Source organism: Mesocricetus auratus, unplaced genomic scaffold (genome assembly GCF_017639785.1).
Source record: "Mesocricetus auratus isolate SY011 unplaced genomic scaffold, BCM_Maur_2.0 Super-Scaffold_100009, whole genome shotgun sequence".
NCBI classification, from domain to species: Eukaryota; Metazoa; Chordata; class Mammalia; order Rodentia; family Cricetidae; genus Mesocricetus; species Mesocricetus auratus.
Genome location: NW_024429193.1, coordinates 25,278,953 through 25,297,374, shown reverse-complemented (window position 1 = coordinate 25,297,374; position 18,422 = coordinate 25,278,953). Strand labels below are relative to the sequence as shown.

Below are 18,422 nucleotides of genomic sequence, written 5' to 3'. Positions count from 1 at the left end.
TGTTCTGTCTCCCTCCCTGCACTGCTGGAAGACAGTGGAGTGTACTCTTGGGCTCCAGAAGGGACATGGTTATCATTATTGTATTCCTAGAGCCCTAGTGTGTGCCAGGCTGGATCACCATGTGTCTAGTGACAATGCCTTGTAATGAGCATTCTTCCCTTCAGCCTGGTCCCAGAACCGTGTCAGTCCCAAATGAACACTCAGGACGCTGTATAATTATGAAGCCGTTGGCCCTTTGCTGTGGTTTCTTGATGGCTAGCTCTGACTTAATTACTAACCCATAACTGCTAATCTGAGTATTTCCACGTGGTCTTCTCTTACTGGAGAAAGGGTCCTACATGATGACTCACTGTGCCTCCATTTCCCAGAATCCTCCACCTCTCCTAGTCCCACACATCTTGCTTTCCTATTGGCCAACAGTGCTTTACCCATCAACCAATAAGACAAACAAATACACAGAAGGCCATTCCCCATCAATGCCCCATGTTTCTTTTGGAGTTGTAAGTTTATTCACCACACAGCTTCATTCAAGGTGTTGCCCCATGTTTCTTTTGGAGTTGTAAGTTTATTCACCACACAGCTTCATTCAAGGTGTGCTTCCCTACTCCTTTTCTTTAAATGAGGAAACTGAGACGCTAGGGGAGGGGAGAATTAGTAACTTAAACAAAATGAAACTTCAGCATTTCAAATCTGGTTCCAGACCCCATGAACTTCACTGCTGTGTCTCCTCGCTCGTCTAAAGAGTTAGTCAGGTGTATTTGTAACTTTTGGGAGAGTGGTGACCATTTGCCTGAGGTAGTAATGAACAGGTGATAATTAGAAGTCTTCTAGAGAGGTAGCTCTTTTGATGTCCATCCTTTTGATTTCATTAATAGTGAAGAGGATTGGGTGTGGGGGAGAGAGGTGTGGTGCATATCATTAGGAATTAATTACTGGGACTCTGTTGCTTCTTTTGTGAACTTTGACCCTGTAGCTTTTAGGACTTTAGTCATATTTCTATGATGCAGTGGAGAGTTCAGTTCTAAGTTCTAAAATGTTCCCATTTGCTTGGTGTAAAGAGAAGCCTTCCTGCCAGCCTGGTTCCAGAGCCGCATCAGTCCCAAATGAACACACAGGAGGCTATATTAATTATGAAGCTGTTGGCCTTACTTGTTTCTTACTGGCTAGCTCTGACTTAAGTATTTACTCCATTAATTGTTAATCTAAGTATTTCTCTTACTGGAGAAGTTTCCAGGCTTCCTACCCCATGGCGTTACATCTTGACTCCGTGTGTTTCTCCTACCCAGAGTCCTCCTCGACTCCTAATCCTACCTATCTTGGTTCCCTATTGGCCAACAGTGCTTTATTGACATATACACAGGACTTCCTCCATCAGCTTGGAAAAATCATGGGTGTCCTGCCTTGTCACCCCCACCCTCCCCACACACCCCAACCTCTTACCCCCCACACCTCCCACCTCTGCCCCAAAGTCCTAGTGACTCCACTCTGCAGTCATGGATTGTCCTCTTAGCCATTTCCCATTGCTAAGTTCCTTTCCAGCAGTACATTCTACCTGCCTTCCTTTGAAGCAAGCAGCTAAAAGGAAGTTTGTTGTAATGATTAACAATGTATCAATTACATGCATGCCTGATACTTGCTGTATACATTGAAGAATTGTAACTTCAACTATGGGGTCATGAGAGCTTTTTTGGGAACACAGCCCACTTCTTTTTTTTATTATTTTATTTATTTTTTTGGTTTTTTGAGACCGGGTTTCTCTGTATTGTTTTGGAGGCTGTCCTGGAACTTGCTCTATAGACCAGGCTGGCCTCGAACTCACAGTGATCCGCCTGCCTCTGCCTCCGGAGTGCTGGGAGTAAAGGCGTGCGCCACCACCGCCCGGCCTCACAGCACACTTCTTAATCTGTTGTAGGGAGGAGATTCTTACGTCTTAGAACGGAGGCTCAGGGCCAGGCTCAGCTTGTCTGTCCTTGTAACCACTTCGCAATATGCGTCAAGTAAAATTACCTAAGGAAACATTTAAATTTCTTTGCACAAGGTCCTGGTATGGTTTTCATTTGTGGGGGTCATGCACAGTTTCTTATTAACTAGTAATGAATATTTATGTTTCAGGGATTAAAAACATCTATTAACTCCTTCTGAGATTGTTTTCTATTGTATTTAGATTTCTAGAGAGACTTAGAATAGTATTAATTTCCCTTTGCATGCGGTAAGTGTATTTTTTAGTGTAGGTTTTGATTTGGTAAGAGTTGGATTTGTGGAGCAGGGGGGAGAGTGGGGAATGAGAGGAGACCACAGTGATGGTTCTGGCACAGTGATGGCATTGTGCCGTAGCCCATGCGCGTTAGACCTAAGTGTGTGGAAAGGCCTGGCAACAGGAAAGTCTTTGGAGGCCCCCAGTAAGCAGGAACAGTTAGGGAATCATTCGCTGGGTAGGAGCCTCCACTAGTACACAAGATGAGGTGAGTATTAGGTGTTGACTTGTGTCCTTTGTCAATATGTATTAGCAGCATTTAAAGCACATGTTCTTGCCTCCCATGGATTTTGTTTAGAGGGGCTGATTGTACACATGTCTAGCTCAATTTCTTGGTGTCTTTTTTTTTTAAGATTTATTTATTTATTATGTGTGCAGTGTGCTGTCTGCATGTATCCCTGCAGGACAGAAGAGGGCACCAGATCTCACTACAGATGGTTGTGAGTCACCATGTGGTTGCTGGGAAATGAATTCAGGACCTCTGGAAGAGCAGCCAATGCTCTTAACCTCTGAGCCATCTCTCCAGCCCTGGTGTCTTTTTTTTTTTTTTTTCTTTTATGTAATAGAAGCAAAGAGGTGGCATTACACTTATATTGCAGCAGTGTGGTTTTCCCTTCTAACCTCTGTAAGTACAGGTGCTTCTCAGTTGGCGAGGGTTGGCAGTAAGATTAAGTGTAACGTTCTGTGCCGCCTCTGTGTACTGTCTGGTATAACGTTAAGTACTAAATTTCTTAATTTTTGAATTGTATATTGAATTTCTTAATTTTTGAATTGATAAAGGAGATGTATATGCATTAAAACGCAAAAATGAACATTTTGAGTGAAATCTGTAAAGATCTTTAAAATAGGTGTATTTTCATTGATTTCAACAGAAGAACATTCATTTTATACTTGGATTTTTGACCTTATGGCTGACTATACTTCTTTCTTTAGTGCTATTTGTGTGCTTTATGTTTATATCTGTGACATTTGTAAATTTTGTTGTCTACATGTCGTTGCTAAGTCACCAACATAGAATCTATTCCTGATTTTCTCACTCTGACCTCAGAGGTATCTGGAATCTATTCTTGCCTTTGCATTGCCTTAAACAGCCATATCTTGCTTGTCTATTGAAGCACTGTTAACATCCTGAAGTGCTGTTTTAGCATCCTGAAACTAAGATTTATCTTCTGCATTGTTTATCAAACTGATTTTAGAGAAGTCTTCCTTTGAAGGGAGGTAGAAAACCTTCCCACCCTGTCTTCACAAAGAGGTCTGAATTCTCTACCTTTGAGAAGTCATTTGCTACTTTCATCTGTGAAGTCCCTCCAGTACCTGGCATCTCCCACCTCCTGTGTTTGCCAGGCTCTTCTACAGCCAGTGACATTGCAGGTGCATCCCCATCACTGAAATGTTCTTCGTCTACCTGGAAACACCTCGTCTTTCAAGAGCCAGGCTAATGGTCACCTCTCCTCCACAGGATAATCTTTCCTCCACAAACACGAGTGTGTTCAGTTCAGCTAAGCATTTGATTTCAGATGTTTGTAATTTGTTTCTGTGTCTTCCAACCTAGATAAATTGTGACCTCCTTGAAGAGTAGGACTGTCATTTGCTTTGTTTGATTATATGAGACAGGGTCTCATGTATCCCCAGCCAGCCTCAAACTTGCTATGTAGCTGATGATGACCTTGAACCTCTGATCCTTTAGCTTCTGCCTCCCAAATGCTGGGTTTATAGGTGTGTGTACTACCACACCCAGTTTATGAAACCCCAACTGGCTGTGCACACTAGGTGAATAGGTGAATGCTACTAACTGAGCTACATCCCTAGGACCACATATATTTACATACAGTCACGGCACTTTAAATAGAGAGTTTAAGGGGTTCTGACAACTATATATGTTTGTCCTAGTACCATGTGTTTCTTTTATCCACAAATTCCCCTTGCTGCGGATAGCCAGTGAGTTCCGCCTTCCTATCATAAGCCCATAGCAAACACCACTCTTCCTTCTGTCCCAATAGTCTTCTCTGGAACTTACATTGGTGTAGTCCGGTGTCAGTGATCCATCAGGCATCCTATGGTGTGAAGCCTGGCCTTTAGACTAGGACTTGCTCTTATACATGTTCTGGAGCTGCTTTCTACTTGATGCAGACCTCAGAAATATAACAATATGTACTAAACAAGTCTATTTGTAGCCACAGAGTCAGACCCATATGTCCATTGTTTTGTTTCTGTTAGACTGAGTTTTGGAGGGCCCTATGTCTTCGTTACTGTTTGCTTTCTCTCCTCACACATTATTTGTTTTATTATGAGTTCACTGTGGTGGTGTGCTAAGTGTTGTAGATTATTATTTTAAGATGAGTTATATTTGTTTATGCGTGAAACAGTTGTTGAATGATGCAAAGATGTGTTGCAGTCTTTATGTTGCATTTGTTTAACTCTGAGAAGCTGTGTTACTTTGCCTGTCTAAAGCACATGATTGGTCTAATAAAGAGCTGAACAGCCAATAGCAAGGCAGGAGAATGGATAGGTGGGGTTGCCAAGCAGAGAGGATAAATAGGAGAAAAAGAGGGAAAAGAAAACAAGGATTGAGAAAAAGAGGAGAAGAGGACCCCAGGGGCCAGCCACACATCCAGACACAAAAAAAGAAGGAAAGAAAAGATATACAGAAATAGAGAAAGGTAAAAGCCTAGAGGCAAAAGGTAGATGGGATAATTTGAAGTTAACAAAAGCTGTCAAGAAACAAGCCAAGCTAAGGCTGGGCATTTGTAAGAATGAACAAGCCTCTGTGTGTGATTTATTTGGGAGCTGGATGGCAGACCCAACTACAGCTAAGACATGCTTTCTGAAAGTGATCTCTAGTTTCTCTCAAAGTAAAGTTGTCAGGTGAGGAGTGTTCAGAATTGCTGGTGGTTTGTTTTCAAGTGCTGGAACTGAGTGAAAGTCTCATCTGCTTTACTTATATAAAAAGATACATCCTTTGTTCTAAGTGTTTTTTAAATGATTGTTTAATTCAGACTCATGCAAAGAAAAAATTATGAGAGCTAAATTGGAGCCTTTGAGAGGGTTTGGGGTAAAGGAGCTTTCCCAACCAGCGTGATGACCTGAATTCAGTCCTTGTGGCCCACATGGAAAGATAAAAAACGGCTCAGTAGTTGTCCTCTACCTCCCATACATGTGCCTCATGAAGTAAGAAATTAATTTGTAATTAGTTTAGGGCCTACCTTGGTGGTAGAGTATCTGTCTAGCATGAGTACAAGAGTTCTGGGTTCAGTCTCCAGCACTATCTTTTTAGTTTAAAAATCCATTTTGTGTCTGCTCTTCAGTGTCAACAAGTAAAAAGTATATTTGTAAAATATTTTGAATAATTATATGCATACATATATGCCACATCCTTTTTGTATGTGTTATTTTTAGCATGTTTAGACCAGTGCCTAGCTACATTGATTTCTCAGTAGCATTGTAGACTAGATGAAATAACTGTTAATATTAGTTATGTTAATAAAATAACCCTGTCTCGTAAAAACCAAAAAAAAAAAATATCTTTCTAAGTCATTAATTCATGTTCTTATTTCAGAAGATAACAGAGTAGCAGGTTTTCCTGCAGGCATAGGTAAAATGTTAGGATGTTGAAGAGATGATAATTCATGTTTGGCAACTGATGCAATTTTTGTCTCAAAAAAAAAGTTAAGTAAGTACAGACACTAATAAATAACAACCCTCCCCAAGTGGAAAGCTAGTATCAGGTTCTCCATTGTCTGCAAAGATAAAATGGTAGATTTTAATTAAGTATTTTAGATTTCTTTGTTTTTGTAGAAACATAAATCAAGTTAAGAAAAATAAAACGAAAGAACTTGGACTTAGAGGATTTGGGTCTGTCTGTTACTACAGTTTGTTATTGTCTCTTCTGCTTTTTAGCCAGCATCTCATAAAAAAGTCTGCGGTTTTCAGTGACTTTATGTAGATGGTATGATACTTTGTAAAGTATCGTGTTATAGTTTTGCTACAAAAATTCTAGTAATTAAGGTTTTAATGTTGGACACATCTCTATTGTAAAGTAATCATAGTTTTAGAGTATTAAAAGTTATGACACTCTATGAAAGCTGTATTTAAAAACCTGGGGTGAGCTAGGTATGCTGGCACAGGAGCCAGAGGCAGTAAGACATTGTGAGTTTGAGGCTAGCCTGATCTACATAGTGAGTTTTGGGGTAGCTGGGACTACATAGAAAGATCCTGCCTCAAAAAAAGAAAACAAAACAAAACAAAACAAATCATCTTGGTAACTCTTTTTGCTCTTCTGTGTTTTAGATTATTTATATTATATTACGGAGTTTCTGTTATCTTGACTCTATTCTATTCCTCCTCCTAGGGAGATCCTTCCCTCTCACCTACTTGATTCCTGTCTACTTAACCTCTGTCTAACAGCTAACATCCATGTATGAATGAATGTATATCATATTTGTCTTTTGGGGTCTGGGTTACCTCACCCAGAATGCCTTTTTTCTTCTAGTTCCATCCACTTACCTATACATTTCATGATTTTTTTTAACAGCTGAGTAATATTCCATTGTGTAAATGTACTACATTTTCTTTATCCATTCATCCATTCATTGACAGATATATAGTCTGGTTCCAGTTTCTGGCTCTTATGAATAGAGCAGCAATGAAGATGGTTGAGCAAATGTCTCTAGTAGGATGTAGGGACCTTTGGGTATTTGTCTGAGTGGTTGGTATAGCTGGATCTTGAAGTAGATGGATTTCTAGCTTCCTAAGGAACCACCACACTGAATTCCATAGTGAACCTACAAATTTGCAGTGAATGACTATTTTCCTTACCCCCACATCCTTGCCAGCATGAACTGCCATTCTGACTGGAATAATTTTGATTTCCATTTCACTGATGACCAAGGTTGATGAATATTGCATTAAGTATTTCTCAGCCATTTATTTTTCATCTTCTCAGAGTTTTGTTTAGATCTGGTCTTTAGTTGGATTATTTGGTTTTTGATATCTGGCTTGCTTTTCTGAGTTATTTATATATTGTAGATATTAGCTGACTATCAGATATGTAGTTGGTAAAGATCTTTTCCCATTCTTTAGGCTACTTCTTTGTCCAGTTGAGGGTGTCCTTTGCCATAGAGAAGCTCTTCGGTTTCTTGAGGTCACATTTGTCATTTGTTGATCATAGTGCTTGTGCTAATGGCATTCTGTTCAGAAAGTCTTCTCCTGTGCCAGTGTGTTCAAGGCTAATCCTCACCTTCTCTTCTGTCACGTTCAGTGTGTCTGGGTTTATGTTGAGATCTTTGATCCACTTGGACTTGAGTTTTGTGTGAGTTATAAATAAGGATCTGTTGGTATTCTTCTATATGCAGACTTCCAGTTTGACCAGCACCATTTGTTGAAGATACTATCTTCTGTATTTCTGGCTTCTTTATAAAAAATCAGCTATCTATAGGAGTGTGTATTTATGTCTGGGTCTTCATTTCAATTCCATTGATCAACATGTCTGTTTTATGCCAGTACCATGTTCTATTACTATAGCTTTGTAGTAAAATCTTAGATCAGGGATGGTGATGCTTCCACGGTTTTGTTTGTTGTTTGTTTTGTTTAATTTTATGGTCTTACATATCATAGGGTGTTTTTGTTTTCTGTATGAAACTGAAAATTGTCCTTTCAAGTCCTGTGAAGCAATGTATTGGAATTGTGATAGAAATTGTAGTGAATCTGTAGATTGCTTTTGGTAGGATAGCCATTTTGACTATTTTAACAGCTACGTACACATGTAAGTGAATACGTATCATATTTGTCTTTTGGGGTCTGGGCTACCTCACACAGGATGCTTTTGTTTCTAGTTCCATCCATTTACCTACAATGTGTAAATGTACTACATTTTCTTTATCCATCCATGAGCATGGGAGATCTTTCCATCCTCTGATATCTTCTTCAATTTCTCTCTTCAGTGGTTCTAAACATTCGTATGTTTCTCTCTCTCTCCTTCCCTCCTTCTCCCTCCCTCCCACACCACTCTTTTTGCTTCCTCCCTCCCTCCCTCCCTCCCTCCCTCCCTCCCTCCCTCCCTCCCTCCCTCCCTCCTTCCTTCCTTCCTTCCTTCCTTGCAGCTCACAGAGATCCTCCTTCCTCTGCCTCACAAGTGCTGGGATTAAATACGTGCACCACCATACCCCACCTTTTCAGTTTCTTACTGAGCCTGTTGCTTCATTTTCTCCTCTGTACAGCCTGAGCCATTTCAACACAAAAGCCAAAGTCCTCAGTGTGGCCCCGAAGTTGTGTGTGACAAGTATGTGGTTGGCCCTCCCTTCTCACAAGCTCCGTCGTTCACTGAGTTCTAGCCACGACACTTGGCTTTTCCCATCCTCAAGTGTCAAGGCACACGTAGGCCTCAAGGTGTTTTCCTTTCTGTCTTCCCCCTGCAAACCACTAATGACAGAAGTCTGGGTAGTTGTTCTTACAGGTCACACAAGACTCCTCTGGAAGGGCTGGAGAGGTGGCTCCGTGGTAAGAGCACTGGATGCTCTTCAAGGGGACCATGGTTGAAGTCCCAGCACCCATATGGCAGCTCACAACTGTCTGTAACCTCAGTTCCAGGGGATCCAAAATGCCCTTTTCTGCCCTCCACAGGCACTAGATATGCACGTGGTGCACATATAGGTAAACACTCCTAAACTAAAAGTAGAAATTAAAACATCTTTTAAAATGAGTTCACCGAAGTGAATTTTATATGAGCTTGACTTTTATTATGTAAGATGCTTTCCCACTCCACTGGCTCAGCAATCTTCATCCGTTGGAAATGTTTAGTTTTTCCTCTAACTCAGCTGTTTTATTATCCAGCCCTAAATTGATGGCAGATGTTTTTAGTAACCAGTTTTATTGGATTCTTTCAGGACATTCAAAATTAACACTTTTGTATTAATACATTCACCTGCTTACATGACATTTAGTTAAATCTCTGTAACCCCAGATACCATTGCAGAATGCCATGGGAATGGAGACGCCTGACACTTGGCAAAGATAAAACCCAACTGATGATGGGAGACGTGTGTGCTTCCTTCCAGAGGGTTCTACCAAACTCAGCACACACTACAGTCAGAATAGTTTACACAGTGCAGAATCTTTGTTAATTAGTTCTGTAAAGTGATAAGTTGAAGTTCATTTAAAAGGGCTTAACTGGTCCAGAAGAGAAACTGAGATATATTTAGCTTGATTTTATAAATAAGTACTTCCCGGTTCTCCTTGCTTATTGATGGAGTGCCCCATCTTTGCAGTAAATGCAATAATTGTCTACATCATAAAGCTTCACATAAAATCCTAAGAGTGAGAATAAATGGGTACTAGAAAATTGCTACTTTTCTTTAAAATGGCATAAATTATAAAAATGCATCTGACAGACAAGTCCTACAGATGGATGGTGGTGCCAATTAGACATTATGGATGAACAAAACGTATCTGAGTATCCCTAAAATGACTTCAGGGTACAGCATTATGCTGTGCAGATTTTATATAGTAGAAGAAAATATATAAATGCATCTGCATTTATTTTTAACACCTTTGGTTGGACAATGCAACATGAAGAAAAATAGGTTAAGAATTTAAAATCTCATGATTTTCATGGTGCAGCTTCTGTTGTACATTTTAGCAAACATGTTAAGTTCTCTTTGCTATAGTTTCCTTATGTTTAACACATATGTATTCCATGAGTGCTTATCAATTGTAGGTGCAATGTTTCATGCTTTCAGAAAAGCAATTCATTGAGTTGGATTTCTGGTTGGACATTTACTATTGAGATTTTAAAAATGTCAAAATTGCATGCTTCCAATTTTGTCTGAGTTTTTTGTTGTTTATGAAATTGCAGCTGTTTTCTCCTGGGATATAATTAATTGAGAATTGGTGAGTTTAGCATCTACTTGAGGTTTGTACTTCTTTTTGGCAGTGTTAAATGTTTGACATTTTTAATAACTGGTATCTTAAAGGTCCCCTCCATGAGTTCTGGGCAAACAGCTTCCTAGGATGAAAAGGGTATTGGTAATTAGCTTCTTTCTCTAAAATTGGTGAGTTCAATAAAGATAATCAAACAAATGTTTTGCACAGTGGGGAAAAGACCAGTGGATTGGGTGAGGTATAGGGATGGAGTCATCAATCAGATTGAAGTATGAGATTATTTTGGAAATTCAAGTACACTTGTTTAGTGTAGTGAAATATTTTCCTAAGTGAATAAGAGAATTTTAAGTTGGAACAACTTGAAATTAATCAGCTTACAAGGATGCTTTGTAAGAATAGGAGGAGGATAGAAGAAGATGATGAATGGAAAATCTACCTTAGAGATAACCTCTTAGATCAGCAGAAAAATGTGAATATAAATAGAATCTGAGGAGGAAAGAGCTCCGTGCTGTATAAAGGGAAGAGTTTCTTGGATTGTGGGTCTTGGCCAAAACAAAGGGCTCTAACCCAGGGTGCAGTGTGCATTCCTTAAAGGGTACACTTCTGCAAAGTTCTCTGTCTTAAGAATCTACATCAATTACAATTGCTCAAAAAGAATATGTTGACACTTGTTAATGAATCAACTGTAGCCTACATTCCCTTTCAAGCAAGTCTCTCCTTTTTTCCTTTGGTTAATTGTAACTCTGCTGCTTTTTGTTTCACAATATTTTGGATAGATGTATGGCCTTTGTTATCATTTCAGACTTTAAATCAGAAGACTATTTGCCAGCAAACCAAACCTTCTCCCTTGCCCTGGGCTCTGCCACACATTCATCTCGGTTATAGTGAGGCCCCCAGCCCTGGAGGTATTGAACCCCTGTATACCAGGCAAGGGGCAAGTGGGAAAAAGCAAGGCAATAATGTTTGTCTATATGACCAGTGCCTACAGAGCACTGTCTTTCCCTGTCAAGAGAGAGGAGAGGGTTTTCAACAATTAGTTTCTGGGTTATCCCTCTATGTATGTCCTCTCCTGGTTTTAGTTATAACTTTCTAATTTTTCAAGTTTGACCAAGTCTGTGTGTTCTTTGTTGTGATGTGTTGTATATCATAGGTTGATTCTAAACTTCTCGGTTAGTTAAAATATTTCGGCAAGTATTTATTATACCTTTAAACTGTGTATATTAGAAAGGCTGCTTCCCTGGGGACCTCATTGAACAAAGGGATTTATCAATCTCAATACACTAACAGTATTTCCCAGTATATTCTAACGAATGTTATCAAAAGTAAATCCTGAAAACCATGCTGCATTGGGATACTTTTTTGTGCTATTTGGGTACTACACTGATTAATTCCCTGTCTCATCTTTGTCTTCCTTATTTGGCTCCAGTTTTCTTTATGGACTTTTGCCGCTGAACACGGTTGTTTCTCTGCTGTCTGCTTCTTCCTGCTGTGTCAGCCATGACAGTTGCAGGCGTGTGTTTTCACTGACTCATTTTGGTTGTCTCACCACTTTGAGCGGGGTGAGACACAAAGAAAGAACTCACTAAACACTGGATAGAAAAGAATCTCACAGCCTCTCTTGGCCAGTGCCAGTGCCTGGTTTCTGGGTGCCACTGTCACCCATGTTCAGACTTTGTAGGCTGGTACTTCTGAAAACGTGAATGCTGACACTGATTTTCACCAGTTTCAAACCTTCCTCTGTCTGCCAGAAGATAGCACTCCCTGTCATGGTGTGTGCTGCTCAGTGACCCTTCCTTCTTAGAGCTGTCTCCTCCCTCCCCGCTCCCTCTTAATGCACTGGTCCTGGCCTGGGTTTTGATACCTGTGGCACACTCCCTGGCTTCCCCCGTACTGTTCTCTCCCCTATTCCGCTCCTGTCTGACTACTCGTGAGCTCTTCTATGCTGCTTTCTTCCATGCCCTTATCTGATATGACCACCCTGTTCTGTCTGTGATAACCACATTGAACTGTATTTATCACCATTTGCTGTCTGTTTCCTCTACTATGTAACCCTGTGAACTTGCAGGCAGAAAGAAATCCATGTCCTGAAGGGACTCGGTAAATGTTTGTCGCGTGAAGGAGCAGTGTTCTCCGTAGGGAAGTAGAAGTCTCTGTGTGACGTGAGACCGGGCAAGCATCGCTAGCACTGCTGGTTATGATGGAAGCTGGAGTTGACTCCATTCCATGGCTTCCTCAGACCAGGCCTGCCTATATTCCTGAGTGTAAATGATTTTTAACAAAATGCTTTTGTTGCTTTCCTTCACAGATATTGATGATGTTAAGAAGTTCAAACCAGGTTACCTGGAAGCCACTGTTAATTGGTTGAGAATGTATAAGTTACCAGACGGAAAACCAGAAAACAAGTTTGCTTTTAATGGAGAATTCAAAAACAAGGTAAAGATGAGACTCTGTGAGCCTCTCGGTGTCTGCCAGTATGTTTCACGTAGACAGTCTGATGTGAGCATTCACATAAAGAAGGAAGACGCTTTACTGACTTCCATATTTAAGGGCGTTAGTGTTAACATTTTTCTTCAGATATTTAAGTGAATCAACAGAATCAATCTACTCATCCCAGAGAGTAAGGGAATTCTGCATTTAGTTTAAACTTTGCAAATTGTGTATGAAGAAAATTGCTCTGTTTCCTGGTTTGAGGAGGCTCCTTTCCCTTAATGTAAATCCATCCAGGATTCCCTCCAGACTAAATTTTACGGTGACTGAATGAAGTTTTTAACAATTAAGAGAGCACCTGAATTATCTTACTGGTAGAGGATTTTTCTATTAGAATGCCACAGAGCTTCCATAAGATGTCTCTAATCTAATATGACACAAATGAAGGAAATAAGCCAAGGAGCTGAAGTCTAAAATAGGGAATATTTAAAAGCTGTTACCACAAAATAAATGCCCACTCTTAAGCACCTTCTAAGCAGGTACAGAAAGTATGTCCTATAGCTAAAACAGACCATAAAACTGACCCCAAGTATCTCCGCAGGGATTGATTGCTGTTATGTAGATTGTTGTAATTTAAGATAAACAGTGTGTAAGCAAAGACACCATATGACAGGGCTCAAGCAGAGGGTTTTTTTTTAATTAGGAAAAGGAATCATAAAAAGGGGGAAGGGGAGGGGGAGATCGGCTTCAAGGAACAGGAGCAGCAGGAGAGAGGAGATAGGAAAGAGGGTAGAGAGAGAGCTGGGGGAACAGATAGAGAGAGAGAAAAGAGAGGAAGAGGAGGATGGGAGGTGGGCAGGGCCCTTTTAAAAGGGAACATAGTGAATGTGCACAGGTGGTGCTCTTAGTGGCTGTCGCTCAGGGTGTGGCCTGTCAGAACCCCAAGGACAGGTCAGTACAAATACCTGAATACTAACAGTGTTACTAGATGTATACCTAGCCAAATGTTTATTATTGATTATGCAATTTTAGGTATTTTATGAATTGGTACTAAGAAAAGGTTGTGGCAGTTCGGAGATGTATTGCTTTCAGACAGTGAGTTGTCCAAAATTACAGTTAGGCTGTGTACACTCATGGCAATGATGAAGTAAGTATGCGCTTGCTTCCTCACGAGTTGTGGACTAGGCTAAGCACTTTACTGTGCATCATTTTATTTATTCACTCATTCTGAGGTGGGCGAACTATGTCTGTCCAGGTCAGACAGTAAATATGTAAGACTTAACATAGTAGATGATTTCCGAATATCTTCTCAACACTGCCTTTCCATTAAGGCTTCCATGGGCCAAAGACACATGGCAGCCCATGGTTGACCCACAGACTTTCATTTGCCTACCCCTTATGTAGACTGCACCCCACCCCCACCTCGTTATAAGCTATTCTTCAGAGTAGGAAGTTGAGGCTTGGTGAAGTTCAACACTTGCATCCCAGCTGGTAACTAAAGAAAGTTATCTACTCAGGTTTGCCTGATTCCAGAGTCCAGGCTCTTAACAGTTACTGGTTCTGTGTGGGTGTAACGCTGATTTTAGTGGGACTAGGTTGCCACTACCTCTGTCTGTTTTTGGTTGGAACTAGGCTTTTGCTCTTGAAGTTGTTAACCATGCACATGAATGTTGGAAAACAATGATCATGAAGAAATGTGACCACGGAGCTATCAATTGGTAAGAACACATCTCTTCTGCAGATATAATGTTAATTTATTGTCAGTTTCTACTCAGCAGCCACGAGATATTGCTCAGATCTCAGACTTTCAAAGCATGTCTCTCTTTTTTTGTTTGGTTTTGTTTTTCGAGACAGGGTTTCTCTGTGTAGTCCTGGAACTCACTCTGTAGACCAGGTTGGCCTCGAAGTCACAGAAATCCACCTGCCTCTGCCTTCTGAGTGCTGGGATCAAATGCATATATCACCACCACCCAGTTGATGGAGCATGTCTTTAACTGTCATTGATGAGTTCTGACTGTCACTATGCAGCTATGAATCCAACATGGCTCATTTTTTCCAAATGATTTTTATTTCATTCCGATATACCGACAAGTAAACAAATACTTAATGCAAGTCTACTGTGGTAGGTGCAAAGATAGAGAAAGAACAGCAGTTTCCAATGTGTAAAAATATGGTTACTCTGTTTACATAAAAACTACCCCATCACTTCTTACAAATAGTAAAAGCTGTTGTTTTCCTTCTTAGCTCTATTTCCCATGTGCATCTGTCTGTGTGCATGCATGGCACAGATGGTGGTCAGAGGACAACTTTCTAGTCTTTTCCCTCTTTCCACCTTGTAGATTCAGGGGCTGGAACTTAGGGAGTCTTCTTGTCCACCGTGACCTGGACCATTAAATGATTAAGAGGAATCAAACAGTAGTGACATGCATACATTCTACTTTAATTTGAAACACCTGAATATATACTTTGTTACCAAGCTTTAGCCGTAAGATCAAGACCTTTTTTACATGGAATCCATGTGGGTTTTCCCCGACATCTACTAGCATTGTGGGAAGTAGAAAAGAAAGACCCTGAAATCTGAATCCTCCCGCCTTGACCTCAACAGATGGACCTTTCAAAGAGTGTAAATGTGGCTTTGCCATCTTGATGTTTAAGAATGCCTTCTGGTGGGCCCCTTCAGTTGTGGGGCTTAATGCCCTAGACTCATGATCTGTCTCCCCCTGCAACTGTCTTTTTATCATAAATGTCATCCTCTGGGCTCTCGCCTACTGCCATGCATTCCCTAGTGGACAGCTTGAGTGTTGGCTGCTGTGCCGTGTGCTCAATCTGAGCGTTAGCGCCTAATCGCAGGGCGTGGTGCAGAAGGTAGTTTTGACCAAGGGCATACATTTGCAGTTATCCCAGAATATTTGTGTCTCCCAGTTGTTTTGTTTTCCTGAAGGAAGGTCCGTTTAATTCACTGAAAATATTTTGTAGCACCAATGAGGTGGCGTGGCAGACAACAGTACTTCCTTTGGAAGCCCGGTGACCTGATTTCAATCCCCGGGACCCACATAAAGGTGGAAGGAGAGAGCTGACTGCACTGAGTTTCCCTCTGGCCTCCGCACATGCACTGTGGCATACATGCAAGGATGTGGCTGCGTGCATGCATGTGTGCACGCGCGCGCGCACACACACACACACACACACACACACACACACTGGTCTCCCTCCCCCCAACTGGGACTTTTTTTGTCTTTTTTATTTTAAATTTAAATTAAAAACAAGGTTGATTCACAAGTCAATCCCAGCTCCCTCTCCGTCCCCTCCTCCCACGCCTTCCCTCCATCCCCCCGCACTCCCTCCCCAAGTCCCCACTCCTTTTCCCAGGAAGGGTGAGGCCCTTCCATGGGGGGTAACCATAGACCATCATTTCATTCAGGGCAGGGCCTAGACCCTCCCCCAAGAGTTCAGGCTGAGAGAGCATCTCTCATTGTGGGATGGGCACCCAAAGTCCATTTGTATGCCAGGGATAAATACTGATCTACTACCCAAGGCCCTATAGATTGCCTAGGCCTCCTCACTGACACACACATTCAGGGGTCTGGATCAGTCCCATGCTGGATTCCCAGCCATCAGTCTGGGCTTCAGGAGCTCCCCCTTGTTCAGGTCAGCTGCTTCTGTGGGTTAATGTTCTTTTCTGAATGCCTATCAATAGCACTAGTCCTGTTTCATTCTGCATACATTTCCCTGGTGCCATTTTATTCTACAGATTCCAGAGGTCATGATCCAAAGTCATTGGCAGTTCACACTCCTGTATCATCTCACTTTATTCGTGGATGTGTTGTTTAAAGTGAAAGGCCTTGACAGTGTGTACCCTGGACACTGTCTTTGATCATGACCTTGAGCCTTTGTCAGACATGAAAATACTTTTCCATGTATTAAAATTCTATATTCTTGACTGTAAATTTTCTTTTGTATCTATTATTTTTAGGTGCTCATTTCTTTTTTATTTAATCAGTTATTTTGTACTGTTGATCTATTTTTTTAATATGTCTTTAATTTCTAAGTATAACTTTTGTTTGTTATGTACAGCATTTTTTTTTTTTTTGGTTTTACGAGACAGGGTTTCTCTGTATTGTTTTGGAGGCTGTCGGTCCAGCCTGGCCTTGAACTCACAGAGATCCGCCTGCTTCTGCCTCCTGAGTGCTGGGATTACGCCCGGTTTATGTACAGCATTTTTGATATTGGTGATTTTTAATTCCAAAGCCATGTCTTCTTGGCTTGGTCAATGAGAAGCATTTATGAATTGTCTCTTTAGTTTTGCAGTGGTAGGATATTTATAAATTTAGAACAAAATGTTTCGTATTTCAAAGCTAAAAAGGAGAGAAAGCACATTCTTTTATGCTATCTTTAATCCCATTTTTTGCAGTAGGTACCCGCACCCTAGTCAGCCATTTAGTGACTATCAGCTTCTCCACAGTTTGCCAGCTTCTCCACAGGCCACTGTCAGTTTAAGAGCTGAAAAGACTGAGAGACTTTAAGCTATGTGCGGACTCACTAGCTTAGTGTTTTATTCCCAGCATCTAAACCATAGATACACGGTATAATTTTTTGAACTTGGCTATAAATCGATGCTGTGCAAACTTTTCCTTTCTTTTCTCATTGCTCACATTGTCATGGGGCTTCTCTGCCCTGGGCAGACCTTGAGTTTGCCTTCCTTCCTTAACTTACCCAGTAGATGGGATTGCAGGCCCACACCACCAAGCCCCACTGAACAAGCACAGAACAGGATTCACAAATTACTTCATGAAATCTTGGTAGAGGAAAAAATGTTCATACACACATATATGTGCATACATGTTCTTATACTCTAGATCAGTGGTTCTCAACCTATGGGTTATGACAGGGGTCACCTAAGACCATTGGGAAACATAGTTATTTACATTACATTATATAACAGTGGCAAAATGACAGGAAGTAGCAATGAAAATAATTTTACAGATTGGGGGTCACCACAGCATGAGGAACTGTAGTAAAGGGTTGCAGCATTAGGAAGGTTGCAAACCACTAAGCCAGATAATGTACTTCATTGACTAAAGTACATGCTGACTTTTTGACTAATATTCCAAAGTGAGAAAGCAGCAGAGTCAGTTGACTTCTACCAGCTACTTGTCAAAATATTTAATTGGAAATTTAAAAAAAGTCAGTGTTTTAAAATGTTCAAATGCTGGCTTTACTATTGTTCTTTTCAAATGCTCCCATTCATGTCTTCCTTCTATTGTAGGAATGGCGGGTTACTTTACAAATGGGAGTCTCCAATTCAACAGAGTAAAAAGGCACACAATTCATTTTGAATTTTTGAACTGGCTTTTAAAATAATGTGTGTTCCTTTTTTACTTTTGAAAATAAAATAAGAAAGTCCATGTGAAGTTCAAATGTGTCTGTATATTCTGCCCTGTGTATGGCAGTCCTACTTATGGAAGCTCCATCTGCCTACCCTCACTTGCCCAGCAGTTACAGGATGACGTTTGACTTAGTCAATGTAAAAACCTCTGTAGAGTAGACTTATACCACACCATGCTTTCTTTGAGAGGTTAGCACTTAAGACCTTGCATAATCTAATTGTTTTGTCTGCTGCCTTTATTTTATTTTAATGTTTTATGTGTATGAGTGTTGTAACTGCATGTTTATCTCTGCACCATATGCATGCATTGCTCACAGAGGCCACAAGAGGGCGTTGGATCCCCAGTTGTGAGCCTCATTATAGGTGCTCTGAATCAAATCCCAGTCCTCCGGAAGAGTAGCCCATGCTCTTAGCTGGTGAACCATCTCTCTAGCCCTCTTATTATTATTTTTACTCTCATTAGAGAAACAGACTTGACTT

The 18,422-nt window shown here is 40.8% G+C and overlaps 1 protein-coding gene across 3 annotated transcripts in view; it reads left to right on the top strand.

Annotated features, from left to right (window-relative positions):
• The window catches only part of Ppa2 (inorganic pyrophosphatase 2), an 84,075-nt gene that overhangs the window by 58,654 nt on the left and 6,999 nt on the right, over positions 1–18,422 (top strand). For all 3 annotated transcript variants that reach the window (XM_013121932.3, XM_013121933.3, XM_040751764.1), the window contains 2 exons: positions 12,435–12,562; positions 14,189–14,274. In XM_013121932.3, coding sequence (XP_012977386.1) covers positions 12,435–12,562; positions 14,189–14,274 — 214 coding nt within the window. The remainder of the gene's footprint in view (positions 1–12,434; positions 12,563–14,188; positions 14,275–18,422) is intronic.